This window comes from Ovis aries, chromosome 3 (assembly GCF_016772045.2).
Source record: "Ovis aries strain OAR_USU_Benz2616 breed Rambouillet chromosome 3, ARS-UI_Ramb_v3.0, whole genome shotgun sequence".
NCBI classification, from domain to species: Eukaryota; Metazoa; Chordata; class Mammalia; order Artiodactyla; family Bovidae; genus Ovis; species Ovis aries.
Genome location: NC_056056.1, coordinates 93,507,270 through 93,531,894, shown reverse-complemented (window position 1 = coordinate 93,531,894; position 24,625 = coordinate 93,507,270). Strand labels below are relative to the sequence as shown.

The following is a 24,625-nucleotide window of genomic DNA, read 5'->3' as shown; positions in this document are numbered from 1 at the left end:
CACACCGCAAAGTACACACGCTAACACACAGGCAAACATGTACACAGAGGTAGGAATGGTTAGAATGGAATTCACGTTAGCTGTTTGCTTCTTCCTAAGTCTATCTTTCCTTCCCAAGATCAGATACTTCAAAATTTGCCTTTATGACTCAGGCTCAGAGTCAGGCATAAACAGATAACAACCAGTGTGTTTTGTACAAAGAAATGACAGCAACACAATAGTTGTGGGAAAGTTATTACATTTCCCTCAGTCTTGAAAAACCAAGTAAATTTTTTAAAAGAAGAATATGGAAACAGAGAATCTGAGTAATATGATTAACAGTGTCATTTAAATAGACAAACACCATGTATTCTAAAAACGGAACTTATACCTTCTTGTCCAGTACCATTGGAGCACTTCAAAAAAATTAAAAGCCACAAAGCAAATGTCAATAAAGTCCAAGGAATAAATCCATTATCAGCCACACTCTCTGATCTCAATGTAATAATAAAACTAGAAATGAATGAGAAACTCAAAAATCCCAACCTTTTAGAAATTTAAAGATGTATTCTTAAAACTTTTCTGAGTCAAACAAAAAAACAAAACTAAAATCACAGGTCCTTAGAAAATACCAAGAGTAAGAGGGCTATGCCTTAAAATTTAGTAGCTAAGTCTGTACTCAAAGGAAAATTCAGTCTTAAATATTCTTGCTCGTATACAAAAAGAATGAAAATAAATAATCTGATCATTTTAAAAGTTAGAAAAAGGAAAATCAAAGGAAGATTAAAATTTGAAAATGGTGAGTAGATTGATGGAGAATATTGTAACTGATTATCAAATCCCAAAGCAAACTTTCAAAAAGACCAATAAAATAAATATTAGATTATTTATTAAATCTAATGTTAAAAAGTAGGTACACCATTAGGAATAAGATCAAATAAGATATTATGGAGAGAATAAAAATACTAAGAGATTTGCTACACTCAAATCAGTGGAAAAACCTTGGAAAATCTAGATGAAGTAGGTAACTTTCTAAAAAATATACAAACTGCCAAAATTGATTCAAATGTAATAGGAAATATGAAGAGATAACTTTCTGAAAGTGGGAGAGATCTCAGAGAACTACCTCCAAGACTTCAGCCCAAGGTGGTTTCTTTGGAGGCAGTTTCTATCAGTCTTTCAAAGAAAAAATGATCACTGCACAGCACAGAAAAAAGGTGAGTTTCCCCCATTCATTTTGTGAAGGCTGACCAGGACACACACACACACACATCAGTCCCATTCCTGAATCACGAGGTAAGTATCCTAGATAAAAATACTAATGAGTAGATTGTAGCAGTATATCTGGCTTGGTCAGGCTGGATAATTCCAGAAGGCAGGAGTGACTCAGTATGAATAAGCAAAGAGAGAAAACCCTAGTGATCATCTGTAACAGAAATTTGCAAACTATGGCCCAGCAGCCAGCCACCTGGCTTTGTCATTTACATATTGCCTGTAGCTGCCTCTGAACTACAGCAGCAGAGCTGAGTAGCCGTAATGGAGACCCTATGACCCCAAACCTAAAATATTTACTATCTGGCCATTTAAGACAAACTTTGCCAATCTCTGATCTACAATAGGCAAAAAAAGAAGGGGATGTGAGACGTTGTTAAATTCTTCAGTTATTTCTAAATGAAACTCTCATGATTTAAGAATAAAAGGGAACTTTCTTTGCATTACAAAGACTATCTTCAAGCAACAGCCAGCATTGTACTTAACAGTACCAGGCTTTCTTCCAGAAAGGAGTCTGGCTCTCACAGTGTTCAAATCCTGTCACTCCTAATTATGTGACCTTGGACAAAACTTCTTGGTGCCTCAAGGGTCTCATCTGTAAAATGGAAAAATACTAGTACCAATCTGATAGAGTTGTTGTGAGGAATAATGAGTCATATGCATAAAGTGCTTAGATAGTGCCTAGCACATAGTGTTACCAACAACAGTATTGCTTGTTTTATGTGGAGCAGGTTAGCTTCTGGCCAAGGACTGGCTCTCTCCCTGCCTGCAGGAGCATAGCTGGCCACAATCTCCCCAGAAGGCAACCGGGCTGCATGCTTCTATAGCCCTAAAAATGTGCCTACACTGTGATCCCTCACTCCAATTCTAGAAATCTATTCAAAGAAGGGAGATAAAGTATAAAGACTTACTACATTGATAACAGGGAAAAGCAATTTAAGCATCTGACAATAAGGAGATTTTGGGGGTAAATTGTACATCCATGTGATTAAATGTTGTACAACAACAAAAAATGATGTTGTAAAAATGTTTACTGACATGAAAAGTTATTCACAACTGATGATGAGTTTTACAAAAAGTTAAAAACTGAATAATGAGAATTCTTTTTAGTTAAAAGATCAAACCCCAAATGTTTACAGCAGTTATCTGTGGATGATAAAATTACAAATGTTTTACTTCTTTTATTTTGTGTATCACTTAAAGTTTTATAATTTTTCATTGTGTACATGTATTCCTTACATAATTTTAAAGCTGAAACCTTTTGAAAACAAAGAACAACAGGATACTTCAAAACACACCACCAAGAAAATGAAAAGATAATTCACAGAACAGGAGAAAATATATGCCTGTGTGTATCTGGTAAAGGATTTGTAAACAGAATATATAGAAAACTCATACAGTCCAAAAATCAGAAGACAAACAACTCAATAAACATGAACCATGGATTAAAATAGACTTTCCTCAAGAGAAGTTATACAAATGGCTAATAAGCACATAAAGAGATGCTCAACATCATTAGCCATCAAGGAAATGCAAACAGAAACCACAATGAAAGAACATTTCACACCACTAGGATGCCCATAACCAAAAAGTCAGATAATGAAAAGTGTTCACGAAGATGCGGAGAAACCAGAACCCTCGTTCACTTCTGGTAGAAATGTAAAGTATTGCAGTCACTTCAAAAACCGGGGTGGCAGCTCCTCAAAAGATTAAACAGAGTTACCATACGACCCAGGAATTCTCCTCCAAGAAAAATGAAAACTTATGTCCACACAAAAACTCATACATGAATGTTCATAGCAGCATTATTCATAAAAGCCCCAAAGTAGAAACAATCCAAATGTCTATCAATGAATAAAGAAAATGTGATACATGCAAACAGTGGCACATTATTTGATAACAAAAAGCAGTGAAGAACTGACAGAGGCAACCACGTGGATAAACCTTGAAAACGTTATGCTAAATGAACGAAGTTAATCACAGAAGACCACATATTTCATGATTTCATTTACATGAAATATCCAGAATAAGCAAACCCATGGAGACAAAAAGTAGGACTAATGGTTGAGAGAAAATGGGAGACAATTGCTCTTGGGGTATATTATTTCTTTTTGGAATAATGAAAACATTCTGAAACTGACCATGAGTGATGAGCACACAACTCTGTTAATAAACTAACAACCACTAAATTGCACACTTTAAATAGGGGCTTGTACATGTGGATTATCTCAAAAAAAAAAAAAGCTGTTAAAATAAAAAAAGAACAGATGGTAAAACACAAGCAGATAACCTCTAAAAGAACAAAAGCAGAAATCAGAGTTTAAAAAATTTTTGAAGAACTAGCAACTGACCACCAAACAGGACCTAAGTCTTACCACACTCAACTTTCCCTAAGAACTCTCAGCTGTAAGTTCCAGGTGATTTCTATGGCTGGTTCTCCTTAAGCACACTGGTGAGAAGCAGAGCCAGTGACCTTCCTAACCCCTGGTAAACCCAGCTGACTGGCTGCTCAGTGACTTTTGTCCCCTTTTTATCCCACATCCCACAGGGAAATCCTCTTCCAATTGCCCTCATTCTTGACAGAAATCATACACGTTGCATAATCATAATTTACATCCTAGCTAGTTTATATTTTGCCCCTTTGCCCTCCCCCACTTGTAAATTCCCTGGGCCCTCTCTTGCTGCATTGTATTTCTGGCCAACCCAACCTAGGTTTAAACCCAGCTCTTTCCCATCACATCCAATGCAGCTTAAAAAGAGCAAACCAGAGGCTGGTCTCACTCCAAGCTCATGTCACAGCCTCAAAGGGGTCCAGTGCTGTCATCCACTCCATCTCAGCTCCCTGGGTCTTCGCTCTCCTTCCTCTGAACACACCAGCTCTCCATATCTTCTCCTTTCTGCCCAGCCCTGTTACACCTCCTCCTTGTCATCACTCTGCGCCAGTGACCCTGCTTCCTCTTTCTTTTAAAACAGAAACATCAGAAGAGACCACCCCACCCCTCCACAAGCACACCAATACTGGCATCGCACCTGTCTTCCCTCCTGCTTATGAAGTGACTCCACGTGCACCCTGACCCAAGGCTACCCCTGCACTCATGCTTTCTGACCCCTCAAGGATGTGATCTTCTTCATCCTCTCCTTGTCATCACACTTCCCTTTCTCCTGGATCATTCCCATCGGTGTCATATGGAACACTGCTGCTGCTAAGTCGCTTCAGTCGTGTCCGACTCTGTGCGACCCCATAGATGGCAGCCTGCCAGGCTCCCCCGTCCCTGGGATTCTCCAGGCAAGAACACTGGAGTGGGTTGCCATTTCCTTCTCCAATGCATGAAAGTGAAAGTGAAGTCGCTTAGTTGTGTCCGACTCTTAGCAACCCCATGGACTGCAGCCCACCAGGCTCCTCCGTCCATGGGATTTTCCAGGCAAGAGTACTGGAGTGGGGTGCCATTGCCTTCTCCAAAAAGAAAACTCTCCAATCCCACTTTTGGTTCTCATCTTCTTTCCCCTTTCACAGAAGAACATCTAGAGTTGTCTACACATGTCTCTAACTCTTGTTTTTCCATTCTCTGCGCCACCAAAACATGACTGTCAAGGTCACCGAGGACTCAGGCCTCATTAGTCAACCAGCAGTAGTATCTGATGTAGGCAGTCACTCCTCTGTCTGCGAAATATCCCCTTTGCCTTACAGAGCATTATAGCCGTGGTCCTCCCACCCTACTGGCCATACGTCTCAATTTCTGCTGATTCCTCCTTGTCACCTGAGCTCTGATCACTTGAGTGGCCCCAGGCTCCATGCTCAGACCTCTTCTCTTCCCCATCCATTCTCAACACCCGGGATTTTCCTGGAGTCTGGCATCTTTAGTAACATATACACTGAGGAACCCAACATGACTCTCTCCAACCTGCTTGACTCCTCTGAACTCCAGCTGCCTATTTAACATCTCCAACTGGACATCTAATAAGCTTCTTGAATGTGCCATCTCCAGAATCCAATTCCTAATCACCCCCACCCACCTGCTCCTTCCAGAGTCTTCCTCACAGAAGCAAGTACAGCTCCTACCTTCCAGATGCTTGAACCAAAACCCCCACAGTCGCTTCGGCCTCTTCCTCACGCCCCACATTCCATCCATCAGCGAATCCTATTGGCGCCCCCTAGAGGACACATTTGGAATCAGACTGCTTCTCCCTTATCTCTATGGCCTCAGTCCCCACCACCTGAACTATCTCAACAGTCTTCTAACTGGCCTCTCTGCTTTCTCTCTTGCCCCAAAATCTATTCTCAACACAATAGCCACACACATCGGAACACGTCGCCTCTCTGAGCAAATCCCTCCAATGATTTGCCAGCTCACTCAGAATAAGGCCAAAGCCCTTGAAAACAACAAGCTATACCAGCCCCTCACACCTCCCGCGTCTCATGTCCTCCCACTTGGGCTTCACTCATGCTGTCCCCACCCCAGTGGCCCACCCAGTCCATGAACCTTGCTAGCACTCTCGGGCTCCTCCCAGGAAGAGCTCTGTTCCTCCCACGGATCGAGCCATGGGTCACTGCGTCACTTCCTTCAAGTCTTGACTAAATGTGATGTTTACCCTCCTTACGCACCTTATTTTAAATCATGATCACCCTCCCAGCAATTCTCATTCTCCCTTCCTAACTTTTTCTCCCTAGTAATTATCACCATCAGACACTCGCTCTATGTATTTCATTTAGGTTCTTGTTTATTATGTCCCATAATGGCAGAGATCTTTATCTTTTTTAACACTATGTCCTCAACCCTCAGAACATTACCTGGCATGTATCTGGAGGCCGGTAAATATTTGATGGATATACGAATGCCTAAACAGCCAGGGGTGGGAAAGCTGGACCCTTGGTTTTTAAATTTCCTAAAGCAGATAATGTGCCATTAAAAAAATAGGTTTAAAAGGATGTCCTTTTCAGCTTTCTCATACTATATACAGAACAGATGAACGTATAGAGAGGGAGAGGAAGCAAGAACCAGAGATTTGTGATGACTTTTTTTTCGTATTTTTGCTTTGTTATTAATGTATATTTCAATCTTTCCTCTTTTTAAATGAATGAGCTGCTCAAAATTAAGATTAGATCTCTTAAATATCTAGAGTTCACAGTTTTATTTTTGTTTTTTTAATTTTTTATTTTGTATTATGGTATAACCAATTAACAACGATGTGATAGTTTTCAGGTGAATAGTGAAGGGACTCAACCATATACATGTATCCGTTCTCCCCCCAACTTCCCTCCCATCCAGAATGCCACATGACATTGAGCAGAGTTCCATGTGCTATAAATAGGTCCTTGTTGGTTATCTATTTGAAATATAGCAGTAAGTATACGACTATCCCAAACTCTCTAACTATCACTTTCCCCCAGGAAACATAGGTTCGTTTACTAAGTCTGTGAGTCTCTGTTTGTAAGTAAGTTCATTTGTCTTTTTTTTTCTCAGTTCTGTTCAGTGGCTCAGTTGTGTCCGACTCTGCAACCCCATGGACTGCAGCACGCCAGGCCTCTCTATCCATTACCAACTCCCAGAGTTTACTCAAAGTCATGTCCTCATGATGCCATCCAACCATCTCATCCTCTGTCGTCCCGTTCTCCTCTTACCCTCAATCTTTCCCAGCATCAGGGTCTTTTCACACGAGTCAGCTCTTTGCATCAGGTGGCCAAAGTATTGGAGTTTCAGCTTCAACATCAGTCCTTCCAATGAATATTCAGGACTGATTTCCTTTAGGATGGACAGGTTGGATTTCCTTGAAGGCCAAGGGACTCTCAAGAGTCTTCTCCAACATCACAGTTCAAAAGCATAAATTTTTCAGTGCTCACCTTTTTTTATAGTCCAACTCTCACATCCATACATGACTACTGGAAAAACCACAGCCTTGACTAGATGGACCTTTGTGGACAAAGTAATGTCTCTGCTTTTTAATATGCTGTCTAGGTTGGTGATAACTTTCCTTCCAAGGAGTAAACGTCTTTTAATTTCATGGCTGCAGTCACCATCTGCAGTGATTTTGAAGCCTAAAAAAATAAAGTCTGCCATTGTTTCCCCATCTATTTGCCATGAAGTAATGGGACAAGATGCCATGATCTTAGTTTTCTGAATGTTGAGCTTTAAGCCAACTTTTCCACTCTCCTCTTTCGCTTTCATCAAGAAGCTCTTTAGTTCTTCTTCAGTTTCTGCCATAAGGGTGGTGTCATCTGCATATCTGAAGTTACTGATATTTCTCCCGGCAATCTTGATTCCAGCTTCTGCTTCATCTAGCCCAGCATTTCTCATGATGTACTCTGCATATAAGGTAAATAACCAGGGTGACAATATACAGCCTTGACGTACTCCTTTCCCGATTTGGATCCAGTCTGTTGTTCCATATCCAGTTCTAACTGTTGCTTTTGACCTGCATACAGACTTCTCAAGGGGCAGGTCAGGTGGTCTGGTATTCCCATCTCTTTCAGAATTTTATATAGTTTATTGTGATCCACACAGTCAAAGCTCTGGCATAGTCAATAAAGCAGAAATAGATGTTTTTCTGGAATTCTCATGCTTTTTTGATGATCCAGCGGATGTTGGCAATTTGATCTCTGGTTCCTCTGCCTTTTCTAAAACCACCTTGAACATCTGCAAATTCATTATTCATGTATTGTTGAAGCCTGGCTTGGATAATTTTAAGCATTACTTTGCTAGCGTATGAGATGAGTGCAATTGTGCGGTAGTTTGAGCATTCTTTGGCATTGCCTTTCATTGGAATTGGAATGAAAACTGACCTTTTCCAGTCCAGCCAGTGCTGGGTTTTCCAAATTTGCTGGCATATTGAGTGCAGCACTTTCACAGCATCATCTTTTAGGATTTGAAATAGCTCAACTGGAATTCTATCACCTCCACTAGCTTTGTTTCTAGTGATGCTTCCTGAGGCCCACTTGACTTTGCATTCCAGGATGTCTGGCTCTAGGTGAGTGATCACACCCTCGTGATTATCTGAGTTGTGGAGATCTTTTTTGTACAGTTCTTCTGTGTATTCCTGCCACCTCTTCTTAATATCTTCTGCTTCTGTTAGATCCAGACCATTTCTGTCCTTTATCGAGCCCATCTTTGCATGAAATGTTCCCTTGGTATCTCTAATTTTCTTGAAGAGGTCTCTAGTCTTTCCCATTCTGTTCTTTTCCTCTATTTCTTTGCACTGATCACTGAGGAAGGCTTTCTTATCTCTCCTTGCTATTCTTTGGAACTCTGCATTCAAATGGGTATATCTTTCTTTTTCTCCTTTGTTTTTTGCTTCTCTTCTTTTCACAGCTATTTGTAAAGGCCTCCTCAGACAGCCATTTTGCCTTTTTGCATTTCTTTTTCTTGGGGATGGTCTTGATCCCTGTCTCCTGTACAATGTCATGAACCTCCATCCATAGTTCATCAGGCACTCTATCACATCTAGTCCCTTAAATCTATTTCTCACTTCTACTGTATAATCATAAGGGATTTGATTTCAGTCATACCTGAATGGTCTAGTGGTTTTCCCTACTTTCTTCAATTTAAGTCTGAATTTGGCAATAAGGAGTTCATGATCTAAGCCACAGTCAGCTCCTGGTCTTGTTTTTGCTGACTGTATAGAGCTTCTCCATCTTTGGCTGCATAGAATATAATCAGTCTGATTTTGGTGTTGACCATCTGGTGATGTCCATGTGTAGAGTCTTCTCTTGTGTTGTTGGAAGAGGGTATTTGCTATGACCAGTGTGTTCTCTTGGCAAAACTCTATTAGCTTTTGCCCTGCTTCATTCTGTACTCCAAGGCCAAATATGCCTGTTACTCCAAGTACATTCCTACTTTTGCATTCCAGTCCCCTATAATGAGAAGGACATCTTTTTTGGATATTTAGAAGGCCTTGTAGGTCTTCATAGAACCATTCAACTTCAGCTTCTTCAGCATTACTGGTCAGGGCATAGACTTGGATTACCATTATGTTGAATGGTTTGCCTTGGAAACAAACAGAGATCATTCTGTTGTTTTTGAGACTGCATCCATGTACTGCATTTCGGTCTCTTTTATTGACCGTGATGGCTACTCCATTTCTTCTAAGGGATTCTTGCCCACAGAGGTAAATACAATGGCCATCTGAGTTAAATTCACCCATTCCAGTCCATTTTAGTTCACTGATTCCTAAAATGTCGACATTCACTCTTGCCATCTCCTGTTTGACCACTTCCAATTTACCTTGACTCATGGACCTAACATTCCAGGCTCCTATGCAATATTGCTCTATACGGCATCAGACCTTGCTTCTATCACCAGTCTCATCCACATCTAGGTGTTGTTTTTGCTTTGGCTTTGTCTCTTCATTCTTTCTGGAGTTATTTCTCCACTGATCTCCAGTAGCATACTGGGCACCTACCAACCTGGGGAGTTCATCTTTCAGTGTCCTGTCTTTTTGCCTTTTCATACTGTTCATGGGGTTCTCAAGGCAAGAATACCGAAGTGATTTTCCATTCCCTTCTCTACTGGACCACATTTTGTCAGAACTCTCCACTATGACCCATCCATCTTGGGTGGCCTTACACGGCATGGCTCATAGTTTCATTGAGTTAGACAAGGCTGTGGTCCATGTGATTAGATTGGTTGGTTTTCTGTCGGTTGGTTTTCTGTGATTGTGGTTTTCAGTCTGTCTGCCCTCTGATGGAGAAGGATAAGAGGGTTATGGAAGCTTTCTGATGGGAGAGACTGACTGAGGGGGAAACTGGGTCTTGTTCTGAAGGGCAGGGCCATGTTCACTAAATTTTTAATCCAATTTTCTGTTGATGGGTGGATCTGTGTTTCCTCCCTGCTATTTAGCTGGGGCCAAACTATGGCGGAGGTAATGAAGATAATGGCGACCTCCTTCAAAAGATCCCATGCATGCACTGCTATACTCAGTGCCCCCAACCCTGCAGCAGGCCACCACTGACCCACACCTCTGCCAGAGACTCCTGCACACTCACAGGCAAGTCTGGGTCAGTCTCCTGTGGGGTCACTGCTCCTTTCTCCTGGGTCCTGGCGCACAAGTTTCTGTCTATGCCCTCCAAGTCTGTTTCCCAGTCCTGTGTAAGTTCTGGCAGCTTTAGATTCCATATGTAAGGGATGTCATATGATATTTCTGCTTCTCTGTCTGACTTATTTCACTCAGCATGACACTGTCTAGGTCCATCCACCTTGCTACAAACGGTATTATTTCATTCTTTTTAGTGGCTGAATAATGTTCCATTGTATATGTGTACCACATTTTCTTTCAGATTTGTAGTACCTTCTGATAAGGCATACCCACACCTTCCCCCATAGGTTAGCTCCAAGTATACATGGGAGAGACCTCTCCTAAACCTTGGGGATCTGATAAGTAGCAACCATTCACAAATTGCCAGAGAAACTGGGGCTTGTGGCATTGGACAGATGGCTGCATTGGTGTCATGGGAGAGAGAGCCTGCAGGAGTCCTCATCACATCCTGCAGACCCCAGAGTCACAAAGAAGCTGTCACATGATACCATGCTCCCCAGAAAGGCTTGAAAGGCAGCGAAGAGAGGAAGCCAGGATACCTGAAAGGGTCTTCTGGTCGAGATAATGAGACAGTGTCTATACGGTCTGTGTGCCCAGTAGATCCAGGGGGCACACACACACTAGTGACCAGTGGCTCCTTCGTATGGAGGTCATGACATTACGGAAGCCCAACCCAGAATTTAGCTGTCTCCCAGGGGTAAGGACAAGGGAGAAAAATCCAAAACTAACTAAAGCTTAAACCTAAATGGTTGAAGAATTACTATGACTTTTCTGCCAGGAAAAAATGTGAGCTCAAAAGACAGATTAAGTTGAATTGCAGAAAAATAGTCATATTTTCAACACTCTCACAGATCTGACTTGAAAATATCATCCCTGTTATTTCACTAACCTGGCTTCTGATGGAGTTACTTCATGACCATGTCTTCTTTCCCTTCCTCAAGAAGCCCAAGAAGAAGTTAGCCCCCGCATAAGAATGAGCCCCACAGAAACAGGAGAGTCCTCCCATGTTTTATTATCCCAGATGCACCAAAGCCAAGCAACCCTCTGTGGAAAGCTCCATAATTCAAAGCTCCAAATGGGAAATGGTCACACGTTTTCTAGTTCCAAGTGTGCTCTTGACCTCATTTTGCAAGAGCTAAGCATCTAGTCTTAGAACATGGAAAGGAGGAGAAACAAATGCAAAAGGCTTGATTGTTAAAGTGTCACCTCAGGATTCATCAAGAAGTCTGGCCATCAGAGCTTTATTTCCCTGTGCCCAAGGTTCAGAGTCCTTCACCCTTCAGCCAGCTGAACAAGTAAGTCTGATCAAGGCACAGACTGGCTGCCTCTCCAATTTCAGCTAATAGCCAACATTCAGTTTCTGAGCAACCAGAGCCATGTAACAAAGGCTTGCTTCTCCAAGCTTGATCCAGTCTAATGGGCACCCTAATCCCTCTGAAGACCCAAATCAGCACAGCACAGTCAGAACATTTAATCTCCCATTTTCATTCAATAAGCCTAATGCATTTCATGAATGCGGATGGCAAAGTTGACAACAATCATTCTAAGTCTGACTCCCTGTGATGTTAGGAGAGTTGGGGAGGAAAAAGGACATCACTTGTGTTCTCTCCCCAGGATGACCAGTTAAATCAAATACAAGAGCCTGTGGTCAAATTCCTTTATCACCCAGGTTACAATGTCAAACCTTGGGGTCACTATAGGGAACTATACACCCACCTCTAAAAAAGAAGTCCATTTTTGAAAACAGGCCTTCATTGCCTATGTCAACCAGAAGGTAGCCATCCTAGATGGTGCTGAAAAAAATTTCTGCATTAGCACAAATCATTATCATCAAGATTGTAATGTAAGAACCCAACACTGGGATTAGTGTAGGCTTCGAGATGATGTCTGCGAAGATATTTTGTGACCTATAAAGTTGACCATGATAAATGCTCTTGTTGATACTGTCAACATCACCAGTTTGACCCCCAGTGCTGTTTCCCCATAGCTCAACATCTGCAGAACTGGAATGATGATATGATGACTGTCTAGCTCTTTAATTAATGTCCTAAGATTTAAAAACTAAACTGAGTCCATCTGCTCACATACATTAATACAAGCACAGATGTAACAGACAAGTGCTTACACCTACACGTAAACCAGACAAACCCCTAGACGTGCAACACCCAACTCAGAACCTACCCTACCCCATGCACACTAAGCTTTTCATGCCCCTCAAAACCACACAGACATACACCCACAGCCAGCCACCATGCTGATTCCGCCTAACTCTACACTCTCATGACAAAAAGAAGCCCTTAATTATTTCCACGAGTGGAGCACCGGGCCTTCAGCCTCTTGTTGACACTCCCTGCAGTTCTGCCTCCATGTTTGTCGAGGGATCAGTACTCTGCTTCCTCTGACTTCAAGCTGGACCAGCAGAAGCAGGAGGGAAAGGAAGACCTTTAACCAAAATGCTGAATTGCTTCCAAAAGGCCCAGTGAATAAGTGTGCCTGCAATCTGGCAGTCAAGCAGATGGTAAACAGAGAAGGGTCAGGACCTGACAATTTGACTATTGGCCTGTTCCAGATGGAGGGCCCAAGTGAGGTGGAAGACTTGTGGGAAATGTCTTTCCAAATTCAGAAGCCTAAGGTTTGTATGTGGGCCCATGACTTAGTCCTCCAAGGACAGTATCACCCCATAACCCATGTAGAAAGCCCAAACAAATGGAATCTATACAGTAGGGTGAATGAAAGACAATCGGAGTCTTCAAACCTGTGAAGAAAACAATGAGACATGGCTAACTCAGAATCTGTGATGATTCCAACGAGGCCTGGGCAAAAGCTTGCCTTACCTTCATTCTGCCTATGTAGACAGTTTTGCTTAACAAAAGTTCCAACCATCTACTTAAGAGAAAAACTATTTTTGAAGGCCTTCCCAGGGCTGCAGAAGCATTCATCAAACTACAGACACTAATCTTAGCTATCTTAAATTCAATTTTAAAAGTATTTTGGGGGAGCCTACTATGTGCCAAAGTCAACCTGCTTTCTAGTTACTGTGTGAGTTTTCATACACAAAGTCATATTACTTTCCAAATATTCTATATTTTGAACTTGCTGCTAATTCAAGCTGGTTTCTCATGCCTCAGTGAATGTAAGAGAGGTGCTCACGTCACTGGGCAGGTTGATAAGCTCCTTTGGGGCACTTGTACTCAGCAGTGAGCACTGAACCATCTTCCAAGCACTGTTTGAACTCAGGCTGGGGAGTAGGAGGGGGTAGGGATGATGACAGGACCATCAAGGGTAGGAAGGCATTAAATTAGACCTCAGAGAGAACTTCCTGTCCTGTAGATTTCAAGGAAAGCCAAGAATTTCCCTCTGGGAAGAGATGAATCTTTTTCCTTTGGATAGGAAAACAGGTCCCTTGTGGACCAGGAAAAAGACCTCTTGGGAAGAAGGAAGTAGGGGGAGGAGGCAGGGAGGGCTTCTGGGAGGGGGCTAGGGTCTCTTCCTCCCTGATGAGGCCCTGGAGCTCGCCAGACAAGTCTCACCCTGGGCTGTCCCCCCTGCAGTGCGCATCGAGGGAGGAGGGGTGCACCCCCGAGGAGACCACAGGAATGCCAAGCAGGGGAAAGGCGCCCGGAGCCAAGGGCTCCGGCAACGAGGATCCAATATCGGCGGGTGACTCCAGCCCCCGTAACAGGAGAGACCGTAAAGTATGTGCTCTGCTTCCCAACCAGCAAACACAGCAAATAACCAATTACTCCAAATAGCTAACAGATTTCGGCTCTGATTTCCCTCCCCTTGCCTCCCCTGTGCCTTCACTTGTCATTTGATGGGCGATTTGTATTTGCTCTGAGAAAATGAGAGAAGGAATGACTCACAAAGGAAGGTCCAGATTACACACAGTGACAGGCATCAAACCTCCCTAATCAGAACTAATGGGAGTGGGGGGAGGCCGGGCTGCACTGGCAACACATCTAAACCAGAGATATTTTTAAAGAAGTACAGTTGCGTTACTTTCAAGTACATACAATAACCCTTGCTGAACCAGTAGTGCCAAATACATGTCCTTAAGAAACCTCCTTTAAGGAGAAGATAAGTACGTTCCTAATTAGCACATCTGATATATACAAAAGGACAGGTAAAAAGACTTCATGTTATTAAAGGTAAAGTACTCCCCCTGAAACTCTCAAGGTCAGAGATGCAAGCACGTTGCACTGAGACAAACTGTCTTGGCTGCCTTCTGGAAATGCTTCCTCACTTGGGAGCCACACCCTGTAATTGATTCCTTTGCTCAGAAAACCTTTGCTTCAAAGTCTTTGGATAAATTCTTGTCAGTATCCATGAGCTGCAATGAAGCATTCCCCCAAACCTTGGAATTAAGGGAAATAGGGCTGCCCTCAGAGAATCAGACCATGAAATCAATGTGGGGGGGGGGGGAGGTAGGGGGGAGGTGGTTCAGAGCAAGGAGAGGCTTCTACACTGAGCCTGAACCATAGTGGGTAGACTGTACTAATACATCTAGGGAAGGACTATGTCAGGGAAAAAACAAACTGATCAGTCCTGGAAATGGAAGAGAAGAGGAGTAAGAGTTGACTGTTCCCAGCTGTTTACACCATCACCAGGGGGACGGTCCCCAGCTTAGGGACGAAAGCTGTCCCTACCACTGGAGATGGGTGTGGCAATCCACTTTGGACCGCTGCCCACTCAACTTCAGATCCCAGAATTCTCTCTCCTCATTCTGATTCTTTACTCATCTCCATTCACAATTTGACTTCCCAGTTGCTGAGCCTTTAGAGAGACCACAGGCCAGATCCCAAGGTCACATCCTCCAAACAGAAGTATTTTTCACTGTCAAATCATAAACTGGCAACCTTGGTTTAGAAACTTGAGTAATATGCATCTAACACCAAGAAAATTAACCCATCAAGTGTCTAAACTCGCAGCGTCAAGGGTCCGCACAGCCAAGACTATAGAAACGTCCCTAAAGCAGCACACCTGCCTGGTCTTTCCCTTCTGGGAAAGAATCAGCTCTCCTTTATTTAACAAACTCTTATATCGGAGTCCATGCACAAGAACTGTGGCTCTGACCTAGCCAGCCAGCATCTGACTGCCACAACCACCCCAGAAGACAAACTCTTCAGCCCAGGAGAAAAGCCTCTGATCCCATTCTCCCTCTTACCTCTCCCACCTTGCTGGATTCCTAGCTGACAAAGTAAAATTACAGCAACTTTAGACTGTTTCTCTCTTCCTTTCGTCTGAGTTTGAGATTAGAAAAGGGCTCTGCAGTAATGGAAGTGCCATCTGAGCTCCTGATATTTGACAAGCAAGGACTTGCCTGTGTAACCATAGGAAGAAAAGATGAAGGTTCAAAATAAGGGGGATAATATGAGGACAAAGGCAAGTGTTACAGAGTTGAGTAAAAATGGGAGAAAACAAATGATCAATTTATGGTCTCAGGAAGTCTCCAGAGGGTCTCACAAACAGGAAGTTAGAGTACTGGTCCTGAAGGAAAGAGAACATGCATGAAGACATCATGACTGTCCAATGGAAAACTCTAACAGAGACCTAGCAAAATGGCAAACTGGAGGACCAGAGAAACTCTCCAAGTGGGAACACCTAAATTAACCAATAATATATGTTTAAAATCCTTTTTAAATGGCTGAGCTGATGGGAATATAAAGAAGATACTTGGGTGCAAATGAAAAAGCAAAAAGCCAAAGAAATAAGGAGCCAAAATGCAAATTGACGGTGGGGTCCAAAAAGCCCAAGCCAAACATTTAGTTTTAAGTGAATCTGGATTTGTAGTATTTCCAGGCATTTGGTAAAAGTAACACATGTACTGTCTGAAAGCATGTGACTTTCATCCAGGCCTCAAAGAACTCTCAGATAAAGTTCCAAGGAACGTGAGTTCACAATCAGAAACAGCGAAACGCACAATGAACAAGGCACCATGAGTGAAAGTCAGTTAGAAACAACTGCAGACAGACCTGTTGTGACAATAGAAAGCAGAATTATCAGAAATAGAATTTTAAGGAAAAAAACTGTTTAAAAACTAAAAGGCATTAAAAATATGGCAAGGGAATAAGAGACTTTCAAAAATCAACAAGCAGATTTGGGGCAAAAAAGAGAACTTTCAGAATAAAAATATTAATAGTGGGACTAGAAACTCAATAGATGGGGTTAGCCTTTAGAAGCAACTTAAGACTTAGTGAACAAGGACCTACTGTATAACACGTGGAACTCTGCTCAATGCTATGTGGCAGCCTGGATGGGAGGGGAGTTTGGGGGAGAATGGACACATGCGCGGCTGAGTGCCTTCACTATTCACCTGAAACTGTCACAGCATTGTTAATCAGCTATATTCTGATTAAGTTTTTTAACAGTTAGTGAACTAGAAGACATATCTTCAGAAATTAGCCAGAGTGCAACACAAAGAAATATGAAATAAAGCTGAACTGCCATGGAGAACAGAGCAGGTCCATCATAGATCTAATCAGTTCCAGAAGGAAATGAGAGAATGACAAACACGCAGTATTTGAAGAGATAACTATCCAGAACTAATTAAAAGCAAAATGACAGTCCTCAGATTTAGGAAGACAACAACAGCGAAGGAAGCCAGAAGATAGTGAGGCAGGATCTTCAAAGTGATGACAGGATGTAAGTGTCAGTGAGACTAGTAGTTCCAAACTAACAGTGAAACAAAAATACTTCCAAGAAATAATTTAGAAGTGAGAATGTTTATAATGAATTGATCCTAATTATAGGAATTTCTGTAGGCTCTTCTTCAGGAAGAAAGACGATCCCAGGATGAGGAAGACTGGTCTACCAAACAAAACAGTCAATGTGGGTCTAGCTAAAAGAAAAAAAAAAGATTAATTTAAAAAAAAACACTGCTTTTAAAAATGTCATTTATAGTGGTAGAACTAAAATATTGAACAAAAGTTCGTGATTGGTAAGTGACTAGAATTAAAGCATCCTAAGTTCCCTGTAATATTTTGGAAATAGCTATAAATACCAGTTAAATTTAGATTTTGCTAAGTTGATGATACATGTTAAAGTTTCTATACTAATCACTAAAGGAATAAAAACAATGTATAGCTTTGAAACTGAAAAGGGAAGAAGGAATGAAAAGATGGGGGGATTTTTCAATAGAAAAAATGAGAAAAAAAGAAAAGAGTAGGACTAATAGAGACACAGAACAAGATGGCAGAAATAAATCCAAATATATCAGTAAAACACAATATATTAGACTGTCTAACTCTCTAAGAGTTTATGTCAGGAGGCACAAAAACAGAATCCATCTATTTGCTGTTCATCAGAGAGATACCTAAACATAAAGTCACAGAAAAACTGAAAGTAAAAAGACAGAAAAGATATATTAGGAAAATACTAACCAAGAGAACATGGTTTAGTTGTATTAACATGAGACAAAGCAGCGTTTAAGGCAAAACTCATTAGTTGAGATTTTAAAAAGCAAGGAGTGGTGGTTTGCTACGTATCATTAAAAGATTGAATTCTCTAGAAAGATATAAGAATGCTACAATTGTCTGTAGCATCAAATACATAAAGAATAACACAGCATCAAATATATAAAGAAAAAGTAGACAGAGATCACAAAGAAGAACAAACATAAGTTAGGAATTTCTAAAACACACTTTTAAACAATTCAAGTGTCAAAAAGAAATATGACAGTAATAAGAAAGTACTCAGAACTAGAAAACAACAAAAATATCACATATCAAAACTTGTGGGATGCATAAAGCAGTACTTAGAGGAAACTTTATAGCCTTAAATGCTTACATTAGAAAAGAGGAAAGTTTGAAAACTGATGAACTAGACATCACACTTCAGAGGTTAAAAATATAACAAGCCCTCTAAAAATCAAAGGAAAGTGTTAGTCACTCAGTCGTATCCATCTCTTGCGACCCCATGGACTGTAGCCCACGAGGCTCCTCTGTCCATGGAATTCTCCAGGCAAGAAAACTGGAGTAGGTTGCCCTCCCTTTCTCCAGGGGATCTTCCCAACCCAGGGATCAAACTCAGGTCTCCTGCATCGCAGGTGGATTCTTTACCATCTGAGCCACCAAGGAAGCAAAGAAAATAGTAAAGGACACAACTAGAAGCTAGAAAACTAGGAAACCATAGAGCTAAGTTAGCAAGCTAAAAACTGGTTCTTTGAAAGGATTTTTAAAAATCTGACAAATTCTGGCAAGAATAATAAAATATAACCTTAGGAATGAAAAGGAACATAAATAGAAGGTGAAGAAAATTTTTTTTAAGTAAGAGGTTGTTATGAAAAATCCTATGTCAATAATTTTAGGAAGAAACGGATAAATTCCTATAAAATATAAATCACCGAAAGTGACTCACACAGAAACAGAAAATCTCAAAGGTCCTATAAACATTTTTATAAATTGTATCAGCAGTTTAAAATATCCCCAAGAAGAACACTAAGTCTAGACAGTTTTACAAATGAATCTACCAAAACCTTCACACAACAGATAATGTCAGGCTTTTGTCATTTATTCAGAGACTAGAAAAAGAGCAAATACGCCTCAAGTCGTTTTATAAGATTAGAATTATCTAGACACCAAAACCTGAAAAAAACAGTATCAGAAAAAAAAAGTCCCAAGACATTATCATTTATTAAAAATTGATGCAAAAAAATTCCTAAGCTAAATATTTGCAAACTGAACCCCGCAATGCAGAAAAAAGATAATGTAACATGACCAGGATAGATAGTTTCAGAACTGCAAAGTTGTTTTAGCATTAAAAAAAATAATAAACTATTAATGTAATTCACCACATTAATAGATTAAAAGAGAAAAAAACATATGATCACTCAACAGATCCATAAGGAACATCCAATAAAATGTAACATCATTCATGATAAAAACTCCTAGCTTGCTAATAATCACTCAGCTTATAAATTTCATAGTCAGTGGTGAAACATAAATATTCCATTTTAAATTAGATCAGATAAGAATACTCTCTATTATCAGTTATACAAAGTATTAGACTTATGGTCCTAGTCAGTACAGTCAGATAAGAAAAGCAAATAGTTAAAAAGAAAAAGAAATTAAAAGTACACAGAAGAATCAAAAATTTTAAAGAGCCAGTTCTTTGGATGAAAAATAACCATAAAATAGGGGAAATGCTATTAAGCCTAACGAAGCAAAAAATAAAATAAAATAGCATAAATTTTAAAAATCAGGAATGAACAGATAAAAAAATGGAACAGATACAGAAGCATTTTCTTTTATTATAGTAATACGTGTAAATCCATACCAATGTAATAAACAATATCTGATGACATCTAAGGCACCAAATTGACTGAAGACGTAGAAAGTGATCAAAGAATCTCCTCCCCAAAATAGATGCTGGGCCCAGTCTTATAAAATGAGTACAGAGCAGACACATCTTATCCAATTGTATAAAACATGTATTCCTGAAGATCTTCTATAATTCAAAACTCACATCATATAACCACCATTTGCAAGGAAAGATGATAGGTATCCTGTTTACCAGCTAAACCATAAACACAATTCATTTGGCCACCACCTTTTAAATTACATGACTGTTTATCATTTTTTAAATTTAGATTGATTCACATTATTACACGTTTTATACACAAAACAAGGCTATTAAAATACCATGTAATTTCCAACTCGCATGATTCAGATTCATAAAGAATCGCTCTCATGTATTTTCAAACCTTTAAACAATCATTCTCATCTCTCAGAGACTGTTCAAGAGCACACGAAATGAGAGTGCACCTCAGAAAATATTTTATGAAACTCATTCAAAACCCTGATACCAAAACCTAACAAAGACAACCTAGAAGTAATACAGATGAACAAATATGCAAAAGTCCTACATAAATAATAACAAATCTAACTCAATAACTAACACACACCAACACTTCTCCTTACAGACTTCCCCTTAACCAGGATTAACAAAAACTAACCATTCTCTCTGCTAACAAGTGAAGGTCCAGAGCAGATGAAAGCCTGCAGCTAATCTCATTTATCCACTGCAGCTCCCAGAGATGAGCCGAATGTTCACCAAGAATTGTCTGTTCCCAAATCTGCTTATGCCAGTTGTATTAATGTCATAATTGGGTCAGTAAGCATTATAAATACATATAATTTGAATTTTCAAAGAAAAGGGCATTTTATCTATGAAAATTAATTTAGTGCTACTGATGTTTTTTAATGGTGAAAATTAAGTATGAGTGAAGAGACCAAAAAAAAAAAAAAAAGGTGTGAAGGGATCTTAAACATTAAAAGAACTCCACATTCAGGTTTTTTGCACCTACCATTAAGATCTCAAAACCTTTAATAAAGGAAAAATAATAAGTAATGCCTTTTAGATGTGTTTTATACCAGAAGGACAACATAACACTCAAATAGCAGATTCAAATTTAAAGAGGCCTTGGCATATATCAAATGATTGCCAAATGAAGATACATGGATATGATTAAAAAGAAAGTGTTTATGGTACTTATATTTGACTTTTAATGAGTTCCTATTAAACTGACTTTTTCAGTTAGCCAACCAACTACCTATCCTGATTGACTGCATAAGAAAACTTCATTTGTAGTCAGCTATAATACCATGACCATTTGCCTGATTTGGGTTTACCTCAGGAATGCAGGACAATTATATGTATCAATATATATATGTATGAACAGAACAATGGAAAACAAAATGATCATCTTGATAAATGGCACTGGATAATATTAAACTCCCATATCTAATTTTTAAGTTATTAATCTTGTGGCTCAGCTGATAAAGAATCCACCTGCAATGTGGAAGACCTGGGTTCAATCCCTGGGTTGGGAAGATCCCCTGGAGAAGGGAAGGCTACTCACTCCAGTATTCTGGCCTGGAGAATTCCATGGACTGTATAGCCCATGGGGTCGCAAAGAGTCAGACACAACTAAGCAACTTTCACTTTACAAAATCAAAAATATCTACCTGAAACTACCAATCATTATCATAATTAATTAATGGAAAAATGACAGAGAATTTCTCATTAGAATCAGTAGCTAAATAAGTTTGCTCACTAGCATCTCAATTACCAAATATTATCCTGAAAAAAGAAATAAGGTAAAACTATTACAAAGAAAATGACATATTTATTATTGTTTGAAGAAAACAATCTTAGCTGCTTGAAGAATTCAACTGAATCAATTAACCACTATCAGAAGTAACAAAGGCACTTAATAAAGAGTCTGTTTCAAAGTAAATATACCAAAAAAAATGTTGTTTTCCATATTCTAGCAATAACCAGCTAGAAAAAATATTAAGAAAACAAAGATATTCCATTTGGGTAGCAAAATAGGCTATAAAATGCCTAGGAATAAACTTAACAAGAAATGCACTAGATCTATTTAAAGTAAACTAAAAATAACTCTTCTGAGGAACATAAAATATGACAATTATAAAAATTAAGAAATTAGGACTTTCCTGGTGGTCCAGTGGTTAAGAACCCACCTGTAAATGCAGGGGCTGCTGCTGCTGCTGCTAAGTCGCTTCTGTCGTGTCTGACTCTGTGTGACCCCATAGACGGCAGCCCACCAGGCTCCCCCGTCCCTGGGATTCTCTAGGCAAGAATACTGGAGTGGGTTGCCATTTCCTTCTCCAATGCATGAAAGTGAAAAGTCAAAGGGAAGTCGCCCAGTCGTGTCCGACTCTTAGCGACCCCATGGACTGCAGCCCACCAGGCTCCTCCGTCCATGGGATTTTCCAGGCAAGAGTACTGGAGTGGGGTGCCATCGCCTTCTCCAGCCAATGCAGGGGACACGGGCTCAATCCCGGTCCAGGAAGATCCCACATGCTGCGAAGCAACTAAGCCCAGGTACCACCACTGAAACCCACAGCCTCTGCAGCCTGTGGCCACTGCAGTGAGAAGCCCAGGCACCGCGACAAAGAGTAGCCCCCACTCACTGCAACTAGAGAAAACCCACACACAGCAACAAAGACCCAAATGCAGTCAAAAATAGATATATACTTTTTTAGTCTTTTTTTTTAAAAAGAAATTCAATGTCCAGTGATGGGAGAATTAAAACTTCATGGAAATCCATACAATGGAATGACATGCAAGCATTTTGTAAAGAATATAAAGATATGGAAAAACATCTACAATATACTCTTAAGTAAAAGAAAATTCAGGTTTTTAAAGCATGATAAGATTCAGATTTTATTTTTTAAGTATTAATGTGTGGAAGAGATATCTATAAATATAGGCACATCAAAATTTTAAGTGTTCATCTCCAACTGGTAGGAATACAGGTGGTCTTAACTTTCCTGCCTTATACTTTATCATGTTTTCTGCATTTTCTACAACAGATAAATCAGAAAACACTTAAAATATAGATTGCCTCCTCCTAGAAGCCATAAAGCACCCAATACAGCAATGCCTCCTCTTGACACCATGAATGAAATTTTACTTTCAGGAGCTCCTATATCTTAGGTTCCCCCTGCAGGCCTGGGGCTCCCCTTGGCCCTCAGCATGAGACTTCGGGAGTGTATTGAAAGCTAGACACAACAGCCATCTTCCTGGAAGGACCCATGATCCTTGAAGATAACACCTAGGAAATCAGCCCAGGAGGACAGACGCAGCACTAACAGGAACTGTAGGTGTGAACTGTGGGCCCCAGCAGAGCACTCAGCACCTGCTGGGGACAGCCAGGGCTCTGCAGTACCACAGGCCTCTTGCCCACAGAGGCCTCTCATGTCCCGCCTCCCAGCAGTCAGGGTCCAGAGACTTCCCCATTTCCCCTGGCCCATGCAATCCCAACCAAGACCTCAGCCCTCACGCAGGGAAGCAGGATTAAGGTAAATCCCAGGATGCACCAAGACTCATCTGTTTCTGAGAATCTTCGCTTAGCTTTCTCCCCACCCCTCCATTACCACACAGGGCAGGTTAACTGTTTTCTGCCAGGGCTCAGAAAACTCCTCTAACTCCTCTCTTCCCCTCCCACCAGCACCTCCTCTGCTCCTTCCTAACTCCCTAACCCCACCCAGTCCCCCCGGGGAAATCAGGGTGCCCCCAAATAGGTAAACAATACATACATGAAGACTGGATGGAGAAGATGCCATGTTAGTGGGGGCCAAGCCCGACAGACCATCTGCAAACTACAAATTAAACACGCTGGTTAGCAACAGGATTCGAAAAGCCACGTCGGGGAAGACTGGACGGTCCCAAGGGAGCAGAACTCTCCAAGTGGGCACCCTCTGCTCTCTCTCCAGGGAGGCTACAAAAGCTGTGGGAGGAACGTGTGCTTTGCAGTTGGACAAGTGTGGCTCCAAATCCTGGCCCCGGTGCTCTACGTGACCCTGACCTCTGAGTCAGCATCCCCATCTGGAGAACGGGCACAAGCCTTGAACTGTCAGAGCAGCAGCGAGTGTGGATGAGATGAAGGCTGTGCACGCCGAGGACAAGGTGAGGCACGTGCAAGGGCTCAGCCCATGCCTGTCTCCTGCCTGCTTTCTTAGAGCCCTGGGCACCGCTGACTCCACTCTCACTTGCCCTCCCAGCCTTTCAATCATCCTGACCTCAGACATCCACCAAGCTCTGCATCACTGCTGGTGGTTTCTCCTAACAGCTGAGCCATACCAACCCCTGCTTGGGCACCATTCCTAAGCCAGTGCACATTTCTGAGTCTTCTGTTCTCAAGGACAGACATCAGGGCATCATACGACTTTGCCCCAAACCAGTCTCATAGGTACGCCACCTCTTAATACAGAAAACCTGCTGCCTTCTCCTTTGGCATCAGATCCTTGCCTGCAATCTCGCGGTATGGTGAATCCATACTTTATAGGATGAATCCTTGGGCTGCAGGGTCCAGGAGAGCCTTGGTGGGGGTCAGGGCTACAGGCAGGGTGACATTTTGGGGCACCACTAAAATAGTCCTGGAGGAGGTGATGGGGTCCTGGGGGGACACATTCCAGTCTAGGTGGAGGTGGCCAGGAGATGCCTTGTGGGCAGAGGAGACAGGAGTTGTGAAGGGCAGAGGTGTGAATAAAGCAGCGCTGCCAGGGCAAACAGTCCAGGGAGGCAGGGGAAGGGGGTGTAACTGGAGCGGGGACCCAGAGCTGCCAGGAGGGAGACCCTCTGTCCTTTCAGCCTGGGTCAGGGGGCTCTCGGAGTCTCCACAAGAGGCCAAGCCCCAGTGTCCTTCCTTCCTTAGCAGGAAGGTGCAGGCAGACCCATTCGCCTGGGGTCAGGGAAACGCAGAAGAGGTAGTCTGGGAACTCACAGTCCCCTCCCTGATCTGGGAAGGGAGCCTCACTGAGGGGGACCCTGGCCTCCCCTAAACCAGCCCTCGGCTGTTCAGGCCCAGCAGCACAGGCAG

At 41.5% G+C, this 24,625-nt stretch overlaps 1 protein-coding gene across 22 annotated transcripts in view; it reads right to left on the bottom strand.

Moving 5' to 3' along the window:
• Nucleotides 1-24,625, bottom strand: part of DYSF (dysferlin) — a 225,552-nt gene that overhangs the window by 37,945 nt on the left and 162,982 nt on the right. For 13 of the 22 annotated variants that reach the window (XM_042246330.1, XM_060412345.1, XM_004006060.5 and 10 more), the window contains one exon: nt 23,343-23,405. The exons of the other annotated variants lie outside the window; for them this stretch is intronic. In XM_042246330.1, the coding sequence (XP_042102264.1) occupies nt 23,343-23,405 (63 nt within the window). The remainder of the gene's footprint in view (nt 1-23,342; nt 23,406-24,625) is intronic. 22 annotated transcript variants of the gene reach the window in all.